This window comes from Perca flavescens, chromosome 15, assembly GCF_004354835.1.
Source record: "Perca flavescens isolate YP-PL-M2 chromosome 15, PFLA_1.0, whole genome shotgun sequence".
NCBI lineage: Eukaryota > Metazoa > Chordata > Actinopteri > Perciformes > Percidae > Perca > Perca flavescens.
This window is the reverse complement of record NC_041345.1, coordinates 3,552,670-3,568,433: the sequence shown is the minus strand read 5'-3', so window position 1 is coordinate 3,568,433 and position 15,764 is coordinate 3,552,670. Positions and strand designations below refer to the sequence as shown.

General features: G+C 40.3%; 1 protein-coding gene across 3 annotated transcripts in view; it reads left to right on the top strand.

The window, feature by feature from the left end:
- The window catches only part of LOC114568962 (myosin-10), an 82,624-nt gene that overhangs the window by 60,865 nt on the left and 5,995 nt on the right, over positions 1-15,764 (top strand). For all 3 annotated transcript variants that reach the window (XM_028598660.1, XM_028598658.1, XM_028598659.1), the window contains 20 exons: positions 288-481; positions 1,319-1,440; positions 2,050-2,119; positions 2,315-2,475; positions 2,620-2,728; positions 4,025-4,156; positions 4,663-4,869; positions 5,245-5,382; positions 5,529-5,652; positions 6,386-6,557; positions 8,665-8,877; positions 9,990-10,134; positions 10,243-10,449; positions 11,173-11,277; positions 11,377-11,529; positions 12,480-12,728; positions 13,616-13,828; positions 14,087-14,299; positions 15,066-15,227; positions 15,319-15,447. In XM_028598660.1, coding sequence (XP_028454461.1) covers positions 288-481; positions 1,319-1,440; positions 2,050-2,119; positions 2,315-2,475; positions 2,620-2,728; positions 4,025-4,156; positions 4,663-4,869; positions 5,245-5,382; positions 5,529-5,652; positions 6,386-6,557; positions 8,665-8,877; positions 9,990-10,134; positions 10,243-10,449; positions 11,173-11,277; positions 11,377-11,529; positions 12,480-12,728; positions 13,616-13,828; positions 14,087-14,299; positions 15,066-15,227; positions 15,319-15,447 — 3,218 coding nt within the window. The remainder of the gene's footprint in view (positions 1-287; positions 482-1,318; positions 1,441-2,049; positions 2,120-2,314; positions 2,476-2,619; positions 2,729-4,024; positions 4,157-4,662; positions 4,870-5,244; positions 5,383-5,528; positions 5,653-6,385; positions 6,558-8,664; positions 8,878-9,989; positions 10,135-10,242; positions 10,450-11,172; positions 11,278-11,376; positions 11,530-12,479; positions 12,729-13,615; positions 13,829-14,086; positions 14,300-15,065; positions 15,228-15,318; positions 15,448-15,764) is intronic.

The following is a 15,764-nucleotide window of genomic DNA, read 5'->3' as shown; positions in this document are numbered from 1 at the left end:
CTGTCTTCATGCTTTATCACAACATTAGAAAAGAGCAAATCCTGCTCAGTTGAATACATCAACCTTTATTGGCAACATTTCCTGAATATTACCCACATTGGATTCAAATCCAAGTTACTGGCTTTTCTCTTTTCTGCATTCATGTACACCACACAGCATTTTGCTTTAATGTACTCGACACATTTCTCAGTAAAACCAGCATCACAAAAGTTGCATCAGTCACCTGTGTATCCCTGAATCAATGCAGTTATCGGTCCGTTTCTGCTCATCTCATGTTTCATCACCAGTCGACAGAATCGTGGGTCTGGACCAGGTTGCAGGCATGAATGAGACGGCGTTTGGTGCCGCCTACAAGACCAAGAAGGGCATGTTCCGCACCGTGGGACAGCTGTACAAGGAGCAGTTATCCAAGCTGATGGCCACGCTGAGGAACACCAACCCCAACTTTGTCCGCTGCATCATCCCCAATCATGAGAAAAGGGTGAGTTGCACAACTGTCACGGTTACCCTCAGCACAAGCTAGACTGAGAACTTGACTATCAGCACATTTATAAATTCTGTGGGATTGGATCACAATCATGTACTGTATACAGCAATATACAGTATCCCAGGAGTGGCTTTTTTAGGACAGATACACTACCGTGTTTGTGACTTAAAACCCAAATTAAAATGCAGCCTCAAAAAAGAAGAAAGGTCCAAGGTACTCTTCTTGTAAAAAGTTAAAAAGCCTTTATTTAGATGGCTATTTCATATTGAAATTGTTAGTGCATTTTACATAGCACAAGTTTAAGTTTTTTTCATTTATATAGCAGATTAAAAGCAAGTCTGCACCAAAGGGCTTCACAAAGACGAAAACATATGTATACAAGCATAAAACACATATATACATAGATATAGTGGAAATACAACACGATTCAAGTAGAAACAAGTTGAGACACAAATTGAAACCCTTAAAATCAGATAAACAGGAAAAAAATATGTATATATACGCACATACACATATATATTCTGTATATATATATACAATACAATATATACAAACAGCCTTCTTCAGTTGACACACCCTTTCAATATGAAATAGCCATCTAAATAAAGGCTTTTTAACTTTTTGCAAGAGAAGAGCCTTGGACATTTCTTATTTTTTTAACTTTTGTGTTCCCTTCATGATTTGTTTGAACTTCTGAGCACTCTAGACCCTTTTTCTTCTTAAAAATGCTGCTTATTCAAGTTTAGTTAAATTGTATTTTTCCAGAACCTTTACTCAAACACCAAAATGTTCCTCTTCTTCATCTCTTTTTCTTCTCCCTCATGGCCCCAGGCTGGTAAACTGGACCCCCACCTGGTTCTGGACCAGCTGAGGTGTAACGGTGTTCTGGAGGGGATCCGTATCTGCAGACAGGGCTTCCCCAACCGCATTGTATTCCAGGAGTTCAGACAGAGGTACTGTTGTAATGTCAACTGTAACTAGTATGATATAAAACACAAATAAAAGTGCATTATTGCCATAAGTGCATAAACAGAATTGTCATAAATAGATAAATACCACAGATATGGGGTATAAAAGTGTTTCAAAAGCCCTATTCGCACGGGACTAGTATTACCTGGGTACCTCTAGTAATTTGTAATAGTTGCGGAGGTCATCTGTTCTCCTTATCCCGCGCAGATCTGCCATGTCTGTAATTTAGGGTCGTATTCATTTGGCAATTATAAATGAAAGATTTGACAATTCTAATCTCATGTAAATAGGGCTAAAGAGTCATAAATGTCACCCCCTTTCCACTTTATCTGACATGGTGTATGGATGTAGGGCTTATATGTAAATACCAGTATATTTTTATCTCGAATTTTGTTTTACCTTTGCTTTATTTACTTGACCGTATTAGATTTCATTAGATTACATTTTTTTGACTGTAAAGCACTTTGTGACTGGTGTCTGTGAAAGGTGCTATATAATTAAACTTAGCTTGCTTGCAGTATACTTGTGCACCCAGTAAATAAAAGATAGATGGTGTCATCCTAGTGTTGATGTTCTGTCTGCTCTGTGTCCAGGTATGAGATCCTCACTCCTAACGCCATTCCCAAGGGCTTCATGGACGGAAAGCAGGCCTGTGAGAGAATGGTAAGAAGCTAGCTTAGGACTAATGAAATGATCACAAGGCTTATTTTTTATTTTATGATCAGGCAATTACTGAATTTGAAAGAATAAATCCCTTTTAGTAACAAATGATCTACTCAAATTACACCAAGCAGTTTCTCCTTCAGAAACCTCAGGTAGACCTTCCTTCCTTTCAATGTCTCTCTCTGTCTCCGATAGATTAAAGCCCTGGAGCTGGACGGAAACCTCTTCCGTATCGGCCAGAGTAAGATCTTCTTCAGGGCTGGAGTCCTGGCCCACTTAGAGGAAGAGAGAGACCTGAAGATCACTGACATCATCATTTACTTCCAGGCAGTCTGTCGGGGCTATCTGGCACGCAAGTAAGGGTTGCTCTACCGCTGCTGTCTGCATTTGAGATCTACTCAGAGATCTACCCCCCCAACTGAAATTAAGTAATTTCTAAATATCTGATAAGAAAAAATGTAGATTTTACAGTTGTCTCACTCAGTTTTTGTTCCCTTCAGGGCGTTTGCTAAGAAGCAGCAGCAGCTCAGTGCTCTGAAGGTTCTCCAGAGGAACTGCGCTGCCTACCTAAAGCTGCGTCACTGGCAGTGGTGGAGACTCTTCACCAAGGTTTGTGCTTGTATGTAGATGTGTAAATTGAACAGACCCCGTTTGGGTTTGAATTATTAATGTCCCACTAGTCTCGCATTGCCAGACCTATCTCCACAGCGCTGTGGAGTAAGGTCTGGCTACACCACAGATGCATTCTGGGATAGGAGGCAAAAACCTTTTGGGTTTTTTGCATTTCTTTAAACCAATCACAATCGTCTTGGGCGGCTCTAAGCTCCGGACGCAGCGACAGAGGTTCTGCAAAATACTCTCAGGAAGGAACTTGTTCTGGTGGAACATTTGCACCCCGCAAAAGAAAACGCCACATACAATATTAAATGAAGTTAACTGTTCACACGTGCGCTATTTAAATTAGCTGATAACATGGTTAAACCTCATTAGCACTACCAGTGTATCTCTGTGTGTACTTCCTCCACAGCAATCCCACCAATCGGTCCCAAAACGTCCCAGTTAGAGAGGAAATGAAAGAAAACAAAAAAGAAAACTTGGAAATAACTAGGGGTGGGTGGAAAAATCGATACAGCATAGTATCGTGATATTTTGCAATCCCATTTTGCACCAATAAAATTGAAGTGAGATGAACAGACAGAGAAATGTGTCTTTTTAGATAAAACAGATGTTGACAAAGTTTCCTTTGGGGACATCATTTGAAATTTGGAAAATTTTGAAGTTGGAAAAAAAGGTAATACATTGCAATATATCGCAGAATATTGCAATATGTTTAAAATCGCAATAATATCGTATTGTGACATAAGTATCGCGATGATATTGTATCGTGACATAAGTATCGTGATGATATTGTATCGTGACATAAGTATCGCGATGATATTGTATCGTGACATAAGTATCGTGATGATATTGTATCGTGACATAAGTATCGTGATGATATTGTATCGTGACATAAGTATCGTGATGATATTGTATTGTGACATAAGTATTGTGATGATATTGTATCGTGACATAAGTATCGTGATGATATCGCATCGTGACATAAGTATCGTAACGATATCATATCGTGAGGCCTCCGGTGATTCCCACCCCTAGAAAGCACCAAGCAGGCCTGCCTTGTTGCACGATCCAAATTTCTGTAAAAACTTGCCATTTTCAGCGTGTAGCTCGCTACCTTGAAGGTTGTCGTTTATGTTTCCTGTAACAACGTTTTTTTGAGAACAGCAACACACAGAATGTGAACATCGCGCCAGATGTCAGGTTTATCCTGGAAATGTACTTGCGTTGATCCCGACTAATCTCCGACTAACCTCTGAAAGGTGTCTGTGTGTTTATCTGTACCTGCAGGTGAAGCCTCTGCTGCAGGTGACCAGGCAGGAGGAGGAGATGCAGGCTAAAGATGAGGAGCTGGTCAAGGTGAAGGAGAAGCAGACCAAGGTGGAGGGCGAGCTGGTGGAGATGGAGAGAAAACACCAGCAGGTCAGTTCCAACTGCAGCAGTACTCTGTCGGTCCTAGGGCTGCACAATATATTGGTTTTTTTAATCATCATCGCAATATGAACTAGCGCAACACTCATATCGCAAAAGGCTGGGACATATCGCGAAAGACACTCAAAGATATATTTATCAGTAGAAAACTGCATTTTAAACTGTAACTGTCATTCTCTTTTTAGTGCTGCCTTTTATATTCATTTCAATGTTCAATTTGTTCAATAAAAGAATGTTGGAAATAATTTCCTTTCGTTTGTTTTGAATTCAACAAGCAATTGCTTTTTCATTTTAGCGGCATACTGAAAGCAGCAGCAATGCAGAACTGAGTACATGTCAATATCTGTTTATTCATCGCAAGTAATATCAACAACCTTATCGAATATTGCATATTTTCCTCATATCGTGCAGCCCTAGCCGGTACCAAATCATAACAAACTGTATCAGTTTTTTTTTAAGGCTACATAATTAAAGGTTTTAACATGATGTATGTGTAGTTAATGGAGGAGAAGAACATCCTAGCAGAGCAGCTGCAGGCCGAGACAGAGCTGTTTGCAGAGGCGGAGGAGATGAGAGCTCGCCTGGCTTCCAAAAAGCAAGAGCTGGAGGAGATCCTCCATGACCTGGAGTCCCGGCTGGAGGAAGAAGAAGAGAGGACCCAGGGCATGCAGAACGAGAAGAAGAAGATGCAGTCCCATATCCAGGTTTGTCCTCAGGGATGTACTGGTTACTGAAACTCTGAATCAGATTTATCGCCAAAAGTAAGTTACACTTACGTAGAATTTGCTGCATACATAAACTAACATCAATATGAAATAAACAACACATACAGAAACATAATATATACAAAGTAGCTGTTTAATATAATAAAAAGGAGGCTGATTGGATTGAGTGCATAATGTCCAAAAATATAGTGTGTGTGGGGGAGTTGAGAGTCAATGTCAGTTGATCCTTGTTGATGAAATCATGTTTGCATTCTTGAAAATATATTTCAAGATGTTACTGTTTCATAAAATAGAAAAAATATGGTTTTCTGTGATGATTAAATACTTGGTGTGTGTGCGTGTGCGTGTGTGTAGGACCTAGAAGAACAGTTGGATGAGGAGGAGGCTGCCAGGCAGAAGCTGCAGCTGGAGAAAGTGACGACTGAGGCCAAACTGAAGAAATTTGAAGAGGACATTTTGCTGCTAGAAGACCAGAACTCCAAGTTCCTCAAGGTGAGTTGAAATGGGAAGGTTGGTTTTGAATTAGAGATGGAGGGTCTCCCTTACTGCGCTGCATAATGAGATACAAAGGTCTCAGATCATTTGAATATGTTGATGCTGAGCGCTAACCTGCCTGTAACTCTCTCTCTCTCTTTTAGGAAAAGAAGCTGTTGGACGATCGAATCAATGAGATGACCATGGCGCTATCTGAAGAGGAAGAAAAGGCCAAAAACCTGGGCAAAATCAAGAACAAGCAGGAGATCATGATGGTCGACTTGGAGGGTAAAGGAATAAAAGGAAATACAGAATGCAGAATGAGATTTTTAGACTTAAGGCAAGGCAAGGTTATTTGTAAAGCACAATTCATACACAAGGCTTTACAGGGGCAGAGTAACACATTGTAAACATAAGCAATAAGAGTACATTCAAGCAATAAAGAATAATTAAAACAAGAGAATGAATAGTTAATATTAAAACATAATAAAATAGACATTACAGCCTTAAAATAAGCCAGTAAAAGCACTTAAGGACAAGAATGACTTTGGAATTAAAACAATGTATCAAATAGAATAGATAGAATAGAATAGACTTTAATTGTCATTGTGCAGTAGAACCATACCATGAAATTTGCTTGTGCATCCTCTAAAACAGTACTCACTTTCATATACACACACACACAATAAATAAAATAAGAAAAATATAAAAAACATTATCAAGACATCCGATATTGCATTGAGTCCCATTGCATAGAATCCCTATATAGGGAGCTAGAGCAGACCTCAGGTATTCAGGGGGTTTGTTACACAGGTGAAGGGCATAAAACTAAATGCTGCTTCACATTGTTTGGTCCTAGTTCTGGGAACACATAAAGCTTTCCCAGACGACCCAGGGGGGCTGCATGCTTCATGGGGAACTAATAAATCTAGCATTGTATTTATTTTTTTACCTAAAATTAACGAGAATATGTGTCTTGGTGTTTTATGAAACCGTTGCATCCTTTTCTTTTCTGATTTAGAGAGGCTGAAGAAGGAGGAGAAGACCCGTCAGGAGCTGGAGAAGGCTAAGAGGAAGCTGGATGGGGAGATGTCCGACTTCCAGGACCAGATATCCGAGCTGCAGGCCCAGACGGAGGAGCTCAAAGTTCAGCTGGGCAAGAAGGAAGACGAGCAGCAGATGATGCAGTCTAGGTAGGTGATACCGAGACCCCCACAGAGGAGCTCAGCTCTTTATATTTATGAATGTCAGTTACATTCAAGCCAGTGCATGCAATCACAGAAGGCTTGCGTTATGTGGATGCAACGACAGTGTTGTTTTCATTACTTAGAATTTCTCGTGGGGAAACTGAAACTACGCACTATAGCTTTAAAATTATCAGATTCCAGCTTCTTAAATGTGAACATTTTCTAGTGTCTTTACTCCTCTGACGCAGTAAACTGAATATTCTTTTTATGCTTTTTTTCATACTGAGTGACGTATTTCAAAAAAACTAATAAGCACATCTCTGGTAAACACAGGATTTTAAGTGGTGCAGAGAAACCAGGTTTTACAGATCTGTTGATTAAATCAACTAATCGATTAGTTGACAAAATCGTATAAGTGTTAATCGACTAAGAATTCCTTTAGTCGAGGACAGCCCTAAAAATGGGATGCCACAACATTTAACTCTGATGAAAAAGTTATGAGCAGTAATGGGAGTCAACACTAGAGCCGCAAAGATTCATCGACTTCATTGATTAGTTGTCAACAATTAAATTAATCGCCAACTATTTTGATAGTCGGTTATAGTCATTCTTAAGTGTGAATATTTTCTAGTTTCTTCTCTCCTCTGTGGATATCTTTGAGTTGTGGACAAAACAAGACATTTGAGGACGTCATCTTGGGTGTTTTTCGGAAAACACATTTTTCACCATTTTCTGACATTTGATAAACATCTAATCGATTAATCGAGAAAATAATTGACAGAATCGACAGTGAAAATAATCCTAAATTGCAGCCCTAGTGTGAGCTAAATATGGCTGTTCTGATATTGAGTCATTGAGATTCTGCTTCATGTGAGTCAATCTGAGACCAGCTGTACCCAACGCTCATCGGACTGAACACTCTTGCAAGAAACATTCACACTTGCTGTTTTATAATCAAGCATTTTATTGGACTGACATGCAAGTTGCAGCGGTGATCTTATCATTTTGTCATCTGATGGTTGACGTGCTGCCTGTATTCCTTCACTGATTCTCACTGCGTTGGAATGTGTTTGTGATGTGTGACTGTATCGTTGGTGTGCATGTCATTTGAGTGGTATGAATGCACATTTGTAAGTGGAAGACCACGCTAATAGGTGGCCATTACTGCATGAAGCTTCTTTTGAAAAGAAAACTGTGACTCTGCTGCCACCCAGTGGAGTCTTAACATAACTCAAATGACTCAATGTTTTTTTATGTTTTTAAACAATAGTTTGTTAATAAACCAAAATGTTAACAGTAAAGAAATACCCACATTTATATTAATCGGACAGTTGGCCTTCTTTGCCGTGACGCCTCATTTGGTGTTAATACAGTCTTAAGCCTGTTAGACTTCTCTCAGCAGGGAATTTTTCCTCATATCCAACTGATCCTAAGCCATCGATGCGAGCCAAAGCCAGTCGTTACTGGTGTTTGTTCTTGTGACTATTCATTTACTTTCCCTTAATGTGTTGTTGAGTGTGGCCAGGATAGCTCAGTCGGTAGAGCAGGCGCACATGTACAGAGGTTCATGCCTCGATGCGGAAGGTCCAGGGTTCTAGTCCATCCTGGGAAGATATCCTGCATGTCTTCCCCCTTTCATTGTTTTCCTATCATTTAAGGCGGAAATGCGCAAAAAAGTAATCTTTAAAAAAAAAAATGTGTTGTTGCACATCTGTACTTTAATTTGACATAAGTAGTTGTTACATGGGCCGCCTAGGTCACTCACCTGGTAGAGCGTGCGCCCCATGTACAGATGCTCAGTCCACGCCACAGAGGTCATGGGTTCAGTTCCCTTTGCTGCATGTCATTCCCCCCTCTCTCCCCTTTCATGTCTAAGCTGTCCTGTCAAATAAAGGCCTAAAATGCCAAGAGGATATCTTTAAAATAAACAGTAGTTCTTAAAAGCGCAAATAAAATAACTCGGGCGCATCTTATTTTAGTGGAAAATGGCAGCAAGTTTCCAGATTTTTATTTTTCCCTTACCATACCTTCACAGTCACAGTTTTATGCCCACGTTCCATCTGAGATGCGTTCTTTGTGTGCATGTTCTTTAATCTTCTCAATTTGTTTCCAGGGGCGAGGACGAGGTTAGCCAGAAGAACAACGCTCTGAAGCAGGTGAGGGAGCTGCAGGCCCAGCTGACTGAACTGCAGGAGGACCTCGAGTCCGAGAAAGTGGCCCGGAACAAGGCGGAGAAACTCAAGAGGGACTTGAGCGAAGAGCTTGAGGCCCTAAAGACCGAACTGGAAGACACCCTCGATACAACTGCTGCCCAGCAGGAACTGAGGTACTGCACTCTGCATTTTACTCTCTATCGGGCTGGGGGGGATCACAGATAGTATGCAATTGTCCTGCTATTTTTACAGACGTGTGAACTCACCACACCCCTGTTCATGGACTCAGTAGGCACTGTTGAGAGTGAATAGGGGAAACCCTGGAATTATTTCAAAAGAACGGGAAACACTGATCAAGTCAAGTCAAGGCAAGTTGTGACAGGCATACAAAGTAATTGAAAATACATTTATCTCTGACCCAAGGCGCAGTAAGGACACATACAACAAGTATAATATAAAAGATAAGTAATATATACAAATAAAGATAAAAAAAAGGATAAGTAATATACACTACCGGTCAGTTTGGGGTCACTTAGAAATGTCCATTCCACTCCATTATAGACAGAATACCAGCTGAGATCAGTAGCATTGTTTTTTTTAATCAGGGCAGCAGTTTTCAGATTACATTATGTTTACAGAATTGTAAAAAGGTTCTCGACTGTTGTAGAAACAAGTGGCTGATCTTTAACGCAATATCTACATTGCCCATTATCAGCAAACCATTCATCCAATGTTCCAAAGAACACATTCTGTTCACTAATCTGATATAATTTTAAAAGGATAACTGAGAAAACACTGGAGAACCCTTTTGCAATTATGTAAGCACATAATGTAATCTGAAAACTGCTGCCCTGATTAAAAAAAACAATGCTACTGATCTCAGCTGGTATTCTGTCTGGAATGGAGTGGAATGGACATTTCTAACTGACCCCAAACTTTTGACCGGTAGTGTATATAATTAAAAAGATAAACAATATGTACAGTACAGTAATACATTCTAAATAGTAAAAAACCAAACAGTACAGAAAACTAAAGATATTGAAAATGTGCAATATAAATGGAAGAGTTCCTGAGTGTCTTCTGATGTATGAAACTGCCAATTAGATTTATTTACTTGTTAATCGAAGGTGCCTGAACGCGGTTCTAGATCCTTACGGCCCACTTTAACCCCTGCTCTCCATTATTTTACATTTATGTCATAGTTTGTGGGGCATTTAGCCACTGATATTATTATTATTAAGTCAACGGGAAAGTCAAGACTCTTCTATGTTCTTGTTCTCTGTAGGACCAAGCGTGAACAGGAGGTCGCCGAGCTAAAGAAGACCATCGAGGATGAAACCAAAAACCATGAATCTCAGATCCAGGAGATGCGACAGAGGCACAGCACTATCCTGGAAGAGCTGTCCGAACAGCTGGAACAGGCCAAGAGAGTAAAATAGCTTTTCCACAATCTACAGTATTATTTTATATCACAGGATTAAAAAATCCACCACTTCATCATCTGACCACGCTAATGTTTTGTTGTTGATCATGTCTAGTTCAAGGCCAACCTGGAGAAGACCAAGCAGAGCCAAGAGATTGCCAACAAGGAGCTGGCCAGCGAGGTCAAGAGCCTGCAGCAGGCCAAGACGGAGTCGGAACACAAGAGGAAGAAACTGGAGGCTCAGCTGCAGGAGTTCATGGCCAGAGTCACTGAGGGAGAGAAGTCCAAGGGAGAGCTGGCCGAGCGCACGCACAAACTGCAGGTGAACAAATAAATACCTGATTTAACACAGTGGAATCAGTCCTGACCAATAAAAAAAAAATAGTATTCCTGTCATGAATTAAGGTCAGTTTGATGTCAGATATATCTTAATTCAGTCGATAAAATACAACATTGAATGTGCTTCTTATTGTAACTTATACCTTACTCTATACTTAAGTTTTCATTTCTAAACTGTTCATTTATATTTGAGGTAGACTTTTGTTTTTGTTACAAACTACATTACAAACTACATGCAAACCAAAAGCCTTTTGATGAATGGAGACTGTAACGGTGCAGTTTAAATGAAAAGCTGCGTTCAGGTAAATTCTTACAAATGCAGGTTTAAAAAAAAAAAAACTGATATGAAACCACATCTCATTGTCAAAGTTGGCTGTGGTATCAGACCAAAGTAAAAAGTACTCTGTTTACGTATTGATAGCGTATACTGGTTGCTAGTTGGACCATTTACGAGAAAACAGAACTGCTGTTAAAATTACAAGCATTCTGTTGATTTGAATACACAGAGATATCATTCTTTTTTTTATTTTATACAATTGCAATTACAATTCCTGTAAATGTTGTGATGTTTGGCTGAGTTTACATTGGGATTTTTTAAGAATGAATCCTCGATTGAGCATACAGAGGATATAATTCTTCTGTTTGTAAACAAATATATTTGACTTGCATTGATAATCTGGTTAAACCGTGCTACCTCTCCACACAGACTGAGCTGGACAATGTGTCCACCATTCTGGAAGATGCGGAGAGGAAAGGTATCAAGATGGCCAAAGATGTCGCTGGACTAGAGAGTCAGCTACAAGACACACAGGTGACCTATCAAGCATCGGGCGTCTCTGAGCCCTGATCATCAATCCACACTTAATGCATCCTTTCTTATTAAACTAACTGGACGAATGTTTTTATGTAGGAGCTGCTCCAGGAGGAGACACGTCAGAAACTGAACCTCAGCGGTCGTATACGCCAGCTGGAGGAGGAGAAGAGCGCTCTGCAGGAGCAGCAGGAGGAGGATGAGGAGGCGCGCAAGAATCTGGAGAAACAGATGTTGACCATACAGGCTCAGGTAGGACAAGTGGGCTCCGGTGTAGGGACACTAGGAATTTTCTACATATGTATATTTACACACCACAAAAAAGAAAAACACACATATTTACTTATGTATGTAAGCAAGAAGAAGCTGGAATAAATTAATGAATGTATTCATTTAACATGAATAAATTAAATAGCAGAAGCTTATTTAATCCCTACCCCTTTTCCACTACTATATAATAACCATCACAAATGGCTTTATATTTATATCATATATCTTTAACACATTCTTTACAATTTCCTACATACCCAGTATGTGTATTTACAAACCACAAAAAAAGAAAACATATATTTACATATGTATATATTCACCATAAAAACTATGTTTAAATAGTATTTTTGTTTTTTTATGCTGAACTGTGCTATTTTGTAGTGATTGAATGAATGAAGTTCTTTAACATGTCCAAAAAGGAATAGGAAGAAGCAGAGGCTTATGAAATCCCTACCCCTTTTTCCACAACTGTTTATTAATCATCATGAATGGCTTCATATTGTTGTCTTGTGACAATGATTACATAATTGTCTTATTGTCAATAATATTACATAATCGTGGTTTCTTTGTTTAACCGCAATTAATTGCTAACATTAGCTAAGGGCTAAGTCTGTAGATGTTAATTGTTGATTTTGTTTAGATATGCCAAATTGTAATTATATATTAATTATTGGTCAGACTGTTGAGCTAAAGCTATGCTAGTTGGTGGTACTTGACCCTCCCTATACAGGCTCATAGCAACAAAAATGACAAGGGGGGGAAACAGCTCTAATCATATATCTTTAACACATTCTTTACAATTTCCTACAGCTTTGTATTTAAACACCGCAAAAAAGAAAACATACATATTTACATATGTATATATTGAACATAGAAACTATGTTTAATAACATTTTGTTGATTTTTACCCTGAACTGTACTTTTCTTTGTAGCTGTCGGAGAGCAAGAAGAAGCTGGAGGACGACGTTGGAACAATCGACGGCCTGGAGGAGACGAAGAAGAAGCTGCTGAAGGACCTGGAGCTGGCCAGCCAGCGTCTGGAAGAGAAGACCATCGGCTTTGAAAAGATGGAGAAGACAAAGACCCGACTGCAGCAGGAGCTGGATGATCTAACTGTAGACCTGGATCACCAGAGACAGATCGTCTCCAACCTGGAGAAGAAACAGAAGAAGTTTGACCAGGTGAGAGCTAGAGATGTTTTTCTATACCGATACCAGAAAAGTCTCCGATACTGCCTAAAACGCTGGTATCGGTATCAGCATGTACCGGAGTGTATGCACCGATCCAATACCACGTAATTTAGTCCTGGAGAAAATCTACTTCAAGTAGTTTATTTATGATCTTTTTCCGTTATGACTCGCTGTCAAACTAGAGTTGTACGGCATTCATTGTTTGTGTTTATTCATCTTTCACAAAGAGTTATTCCTGAGCCAGGTGGTACAACAGTGATAGAAATCATATCACATCCATACAGGGATAGTAGTATACAGCTGTTAAAACATAGTGAAATGTATGTATTTTTTTTAACACACTGGTATGGGATTGGTACTCGGTCTTGGCCAATATGCAAGTTCAGGTATCGGGATCGGGAAGGAAAGAATGGTATTGGAACATCTCATGTGAGAACGCACTTTATTGGGGATATTCTGCTGAATTTTACAGATGTTTCTTCTGGATGGAAGTTTGTCTTAGATCTTATTTGAAATAGATCAAGATAGATAGATCTTTATTGCCATTGTGCTCAGGGTACAATGAAAATCTGTTTTGCAGCTCTTCAGCAGTGTGCAAAAAATATGAATAAATGAATAAATAGAACAAAGTTAAGTAAAACAGAACATAGACAAAGGCAACTAGAAAAAATATGAATAAAAGCAAAATATATACAAGCTATCTTAAATAGTAAAAAATAAAAAGAAATTGTATAAAAAGTGACCTAAAAAATACTACAATTTAATCCTGTAGCTTTGCAGTTTAGATGGATTTTATTCATTCAATACCGTTCTTACAAATTACAAATATGATTTTGACAAAATGCTGATCGTCGATCTGACGTCCTGTTCCTCCGCAGATGCTGGCTGAGGAGAAGAGCATCTCGGCCCGTTACGCTGAAGAGCGGGACCGCGCCGAAGCGGAGGCCAGGGAGAAGGAGACCAAAGCTCTGTCCATGACCAGAGCTCTGGACGAGGCACTGGAGGCCAAAGAGGAGCTGGAGAGGGTTAACAAGCAGCTCCGCGCTGAAATGGAAGATCTGATGAGCTCCAAGGATGACGTGGGCAAGAATGTGAGTGTTAAAGCGGTATTCATTCATATCAAAATGATATATCCAGCTACAAAAAGCCTGAAAGTTAGAACGGAAGCACAAAGTGTCGTTGCTATGGAGATAATACAAACATTGGTGTGTACACCGGCGTGCAGCAAGTAGTTGCGAGTTTCAACTCGTCTCGTCGAGAATCTTTGGTCTGAACTTTGCTTTGCTGACCGTAGGATTTGCTATGACAACTGAGCAGCAATCTCACCAATTCTCTCCTCTTCCCATCAGGTCCACGAGCTGGAGAAGTCCAAGCGTACTCTGGAGCAGCAGCTGGAGGAGATGAAGACTCAGCTGGAGGAGCTGGAGGACGAGCTGCAGGCCACCGAGGACGCCAAGCTGCGTCTGGAGGTCAACATGCAGGCCATGAAGGCCCAGTACGAGAGAGACCTTCAGGGCCGGGACGACCAGAACGACGAGAAGAAGAGATCGCTGGTTAAGCAGGTGCCGAATCACACTTAACGTTAGTCTGGCTACACCACAGATACATTCTGGGATAGGAGAAACACAAAGATATTATAAAAGAATATTCTCGGGAAGGAACTTGTTTTGCACCCCGCAAAAGAAAACACATACAATATTAAATGAAGTTAACTGTTGACAGTAACGTGAGCTATTTAAATTAGCTGGATACGTGTGGAGCGGGCGCACACATGCAGAGGTTTATTCCTCGACGCAGAAGGTCCAGGGTTCGAGTCCGACCTGTGACGGTTTTCCTGCATGTCTTCACCCCTCTCTCTCTCCCCTTTCATATCTCAGCTTTTCTATCGAATAAAGGCAGAAATGCCCCCAAAAAATAAAACAAATAGCTGGATTCATGGTTAAACCTCATTAGCTCTTACCAGTGTATCTCTGTGTGTACTTTGTCCGCAGCAATCCCACCAATCAGCCCCAAAGCGTCCCAGTTAGAGAGGAAACGCCGTAAACATATTAGTTGTAAATCTTTACAATCATTCCTCGAGAGAACCAAGCAGACCTGCCTTGTTGCACCATCCAAATTTTCTTCAAAACTTGACATTTTCAGTTTGCTGTTATTTCCCGTAGCGAAGGGATTTTGAGAACGCCAACACACAGAGAGCAGAAATCTTGCGTGTGAGCCATGTGCCTGATGTCATGCTTTATCCTGGAAACGGACTTTCATTGATCCAGACTGCACTTAACATTACATCACAGTTTAATCCCACCACACTAATGCTGGCTCCCCCCTCAGGTGCGGGAGATGGAGACGGAGCTGGAGGACGAGAGGAAGCAGAGAGCTCTGGCTGTCGCTGCTAAAAAGAAGCTGGAGATGGATTTGAAGGATATAGAGGGTCACATAGAAGGAGCCAACAAGGCTCGAGACGAAGCCATCAAACAGCTGCGCAAGTTACAGGTTACACTTCCTCGTACATATTCTCCATTCAAACCCATCCTAAGCACCGCCATAAGCAGCCATCCTCAGCCATATGTTTTTTTTCCTTCAGGCCCAAATGAAGGACTACCAGCGGGAGTTGGAAGACGCCCGAGCTTCTAGAGATGATATTTTCGCCATATCCAAGGAAAATGAGAAGAAACTCAAGAGTCTGGAGGCTGAGATTGTACAGCTACATGAGGTGCAGACACTTTGTGATGTTTGTTATGTTATTATTAGGTACTGTGCATAGTTAGGGCTGGCAGGGTGTTGATTTCAGGTTGACATGGTTTTAGTAGGTTTGCCTGTTACTCCCATTATTAACGGAGTCAGGCACAGTGCTCACTCCACACAAAACGCTACATTACATAATTTCCAGCAAACTTTACAGAGAACAATTAGGGCAAAACTGCATCACCGATCTGTTATACAGTTTATGGTATGACAACATTTCATCTGACTTTATCATTTTAGATAACACACTTGACTGTCCTGCTGTTACAGACGTTGCCTCGTTCA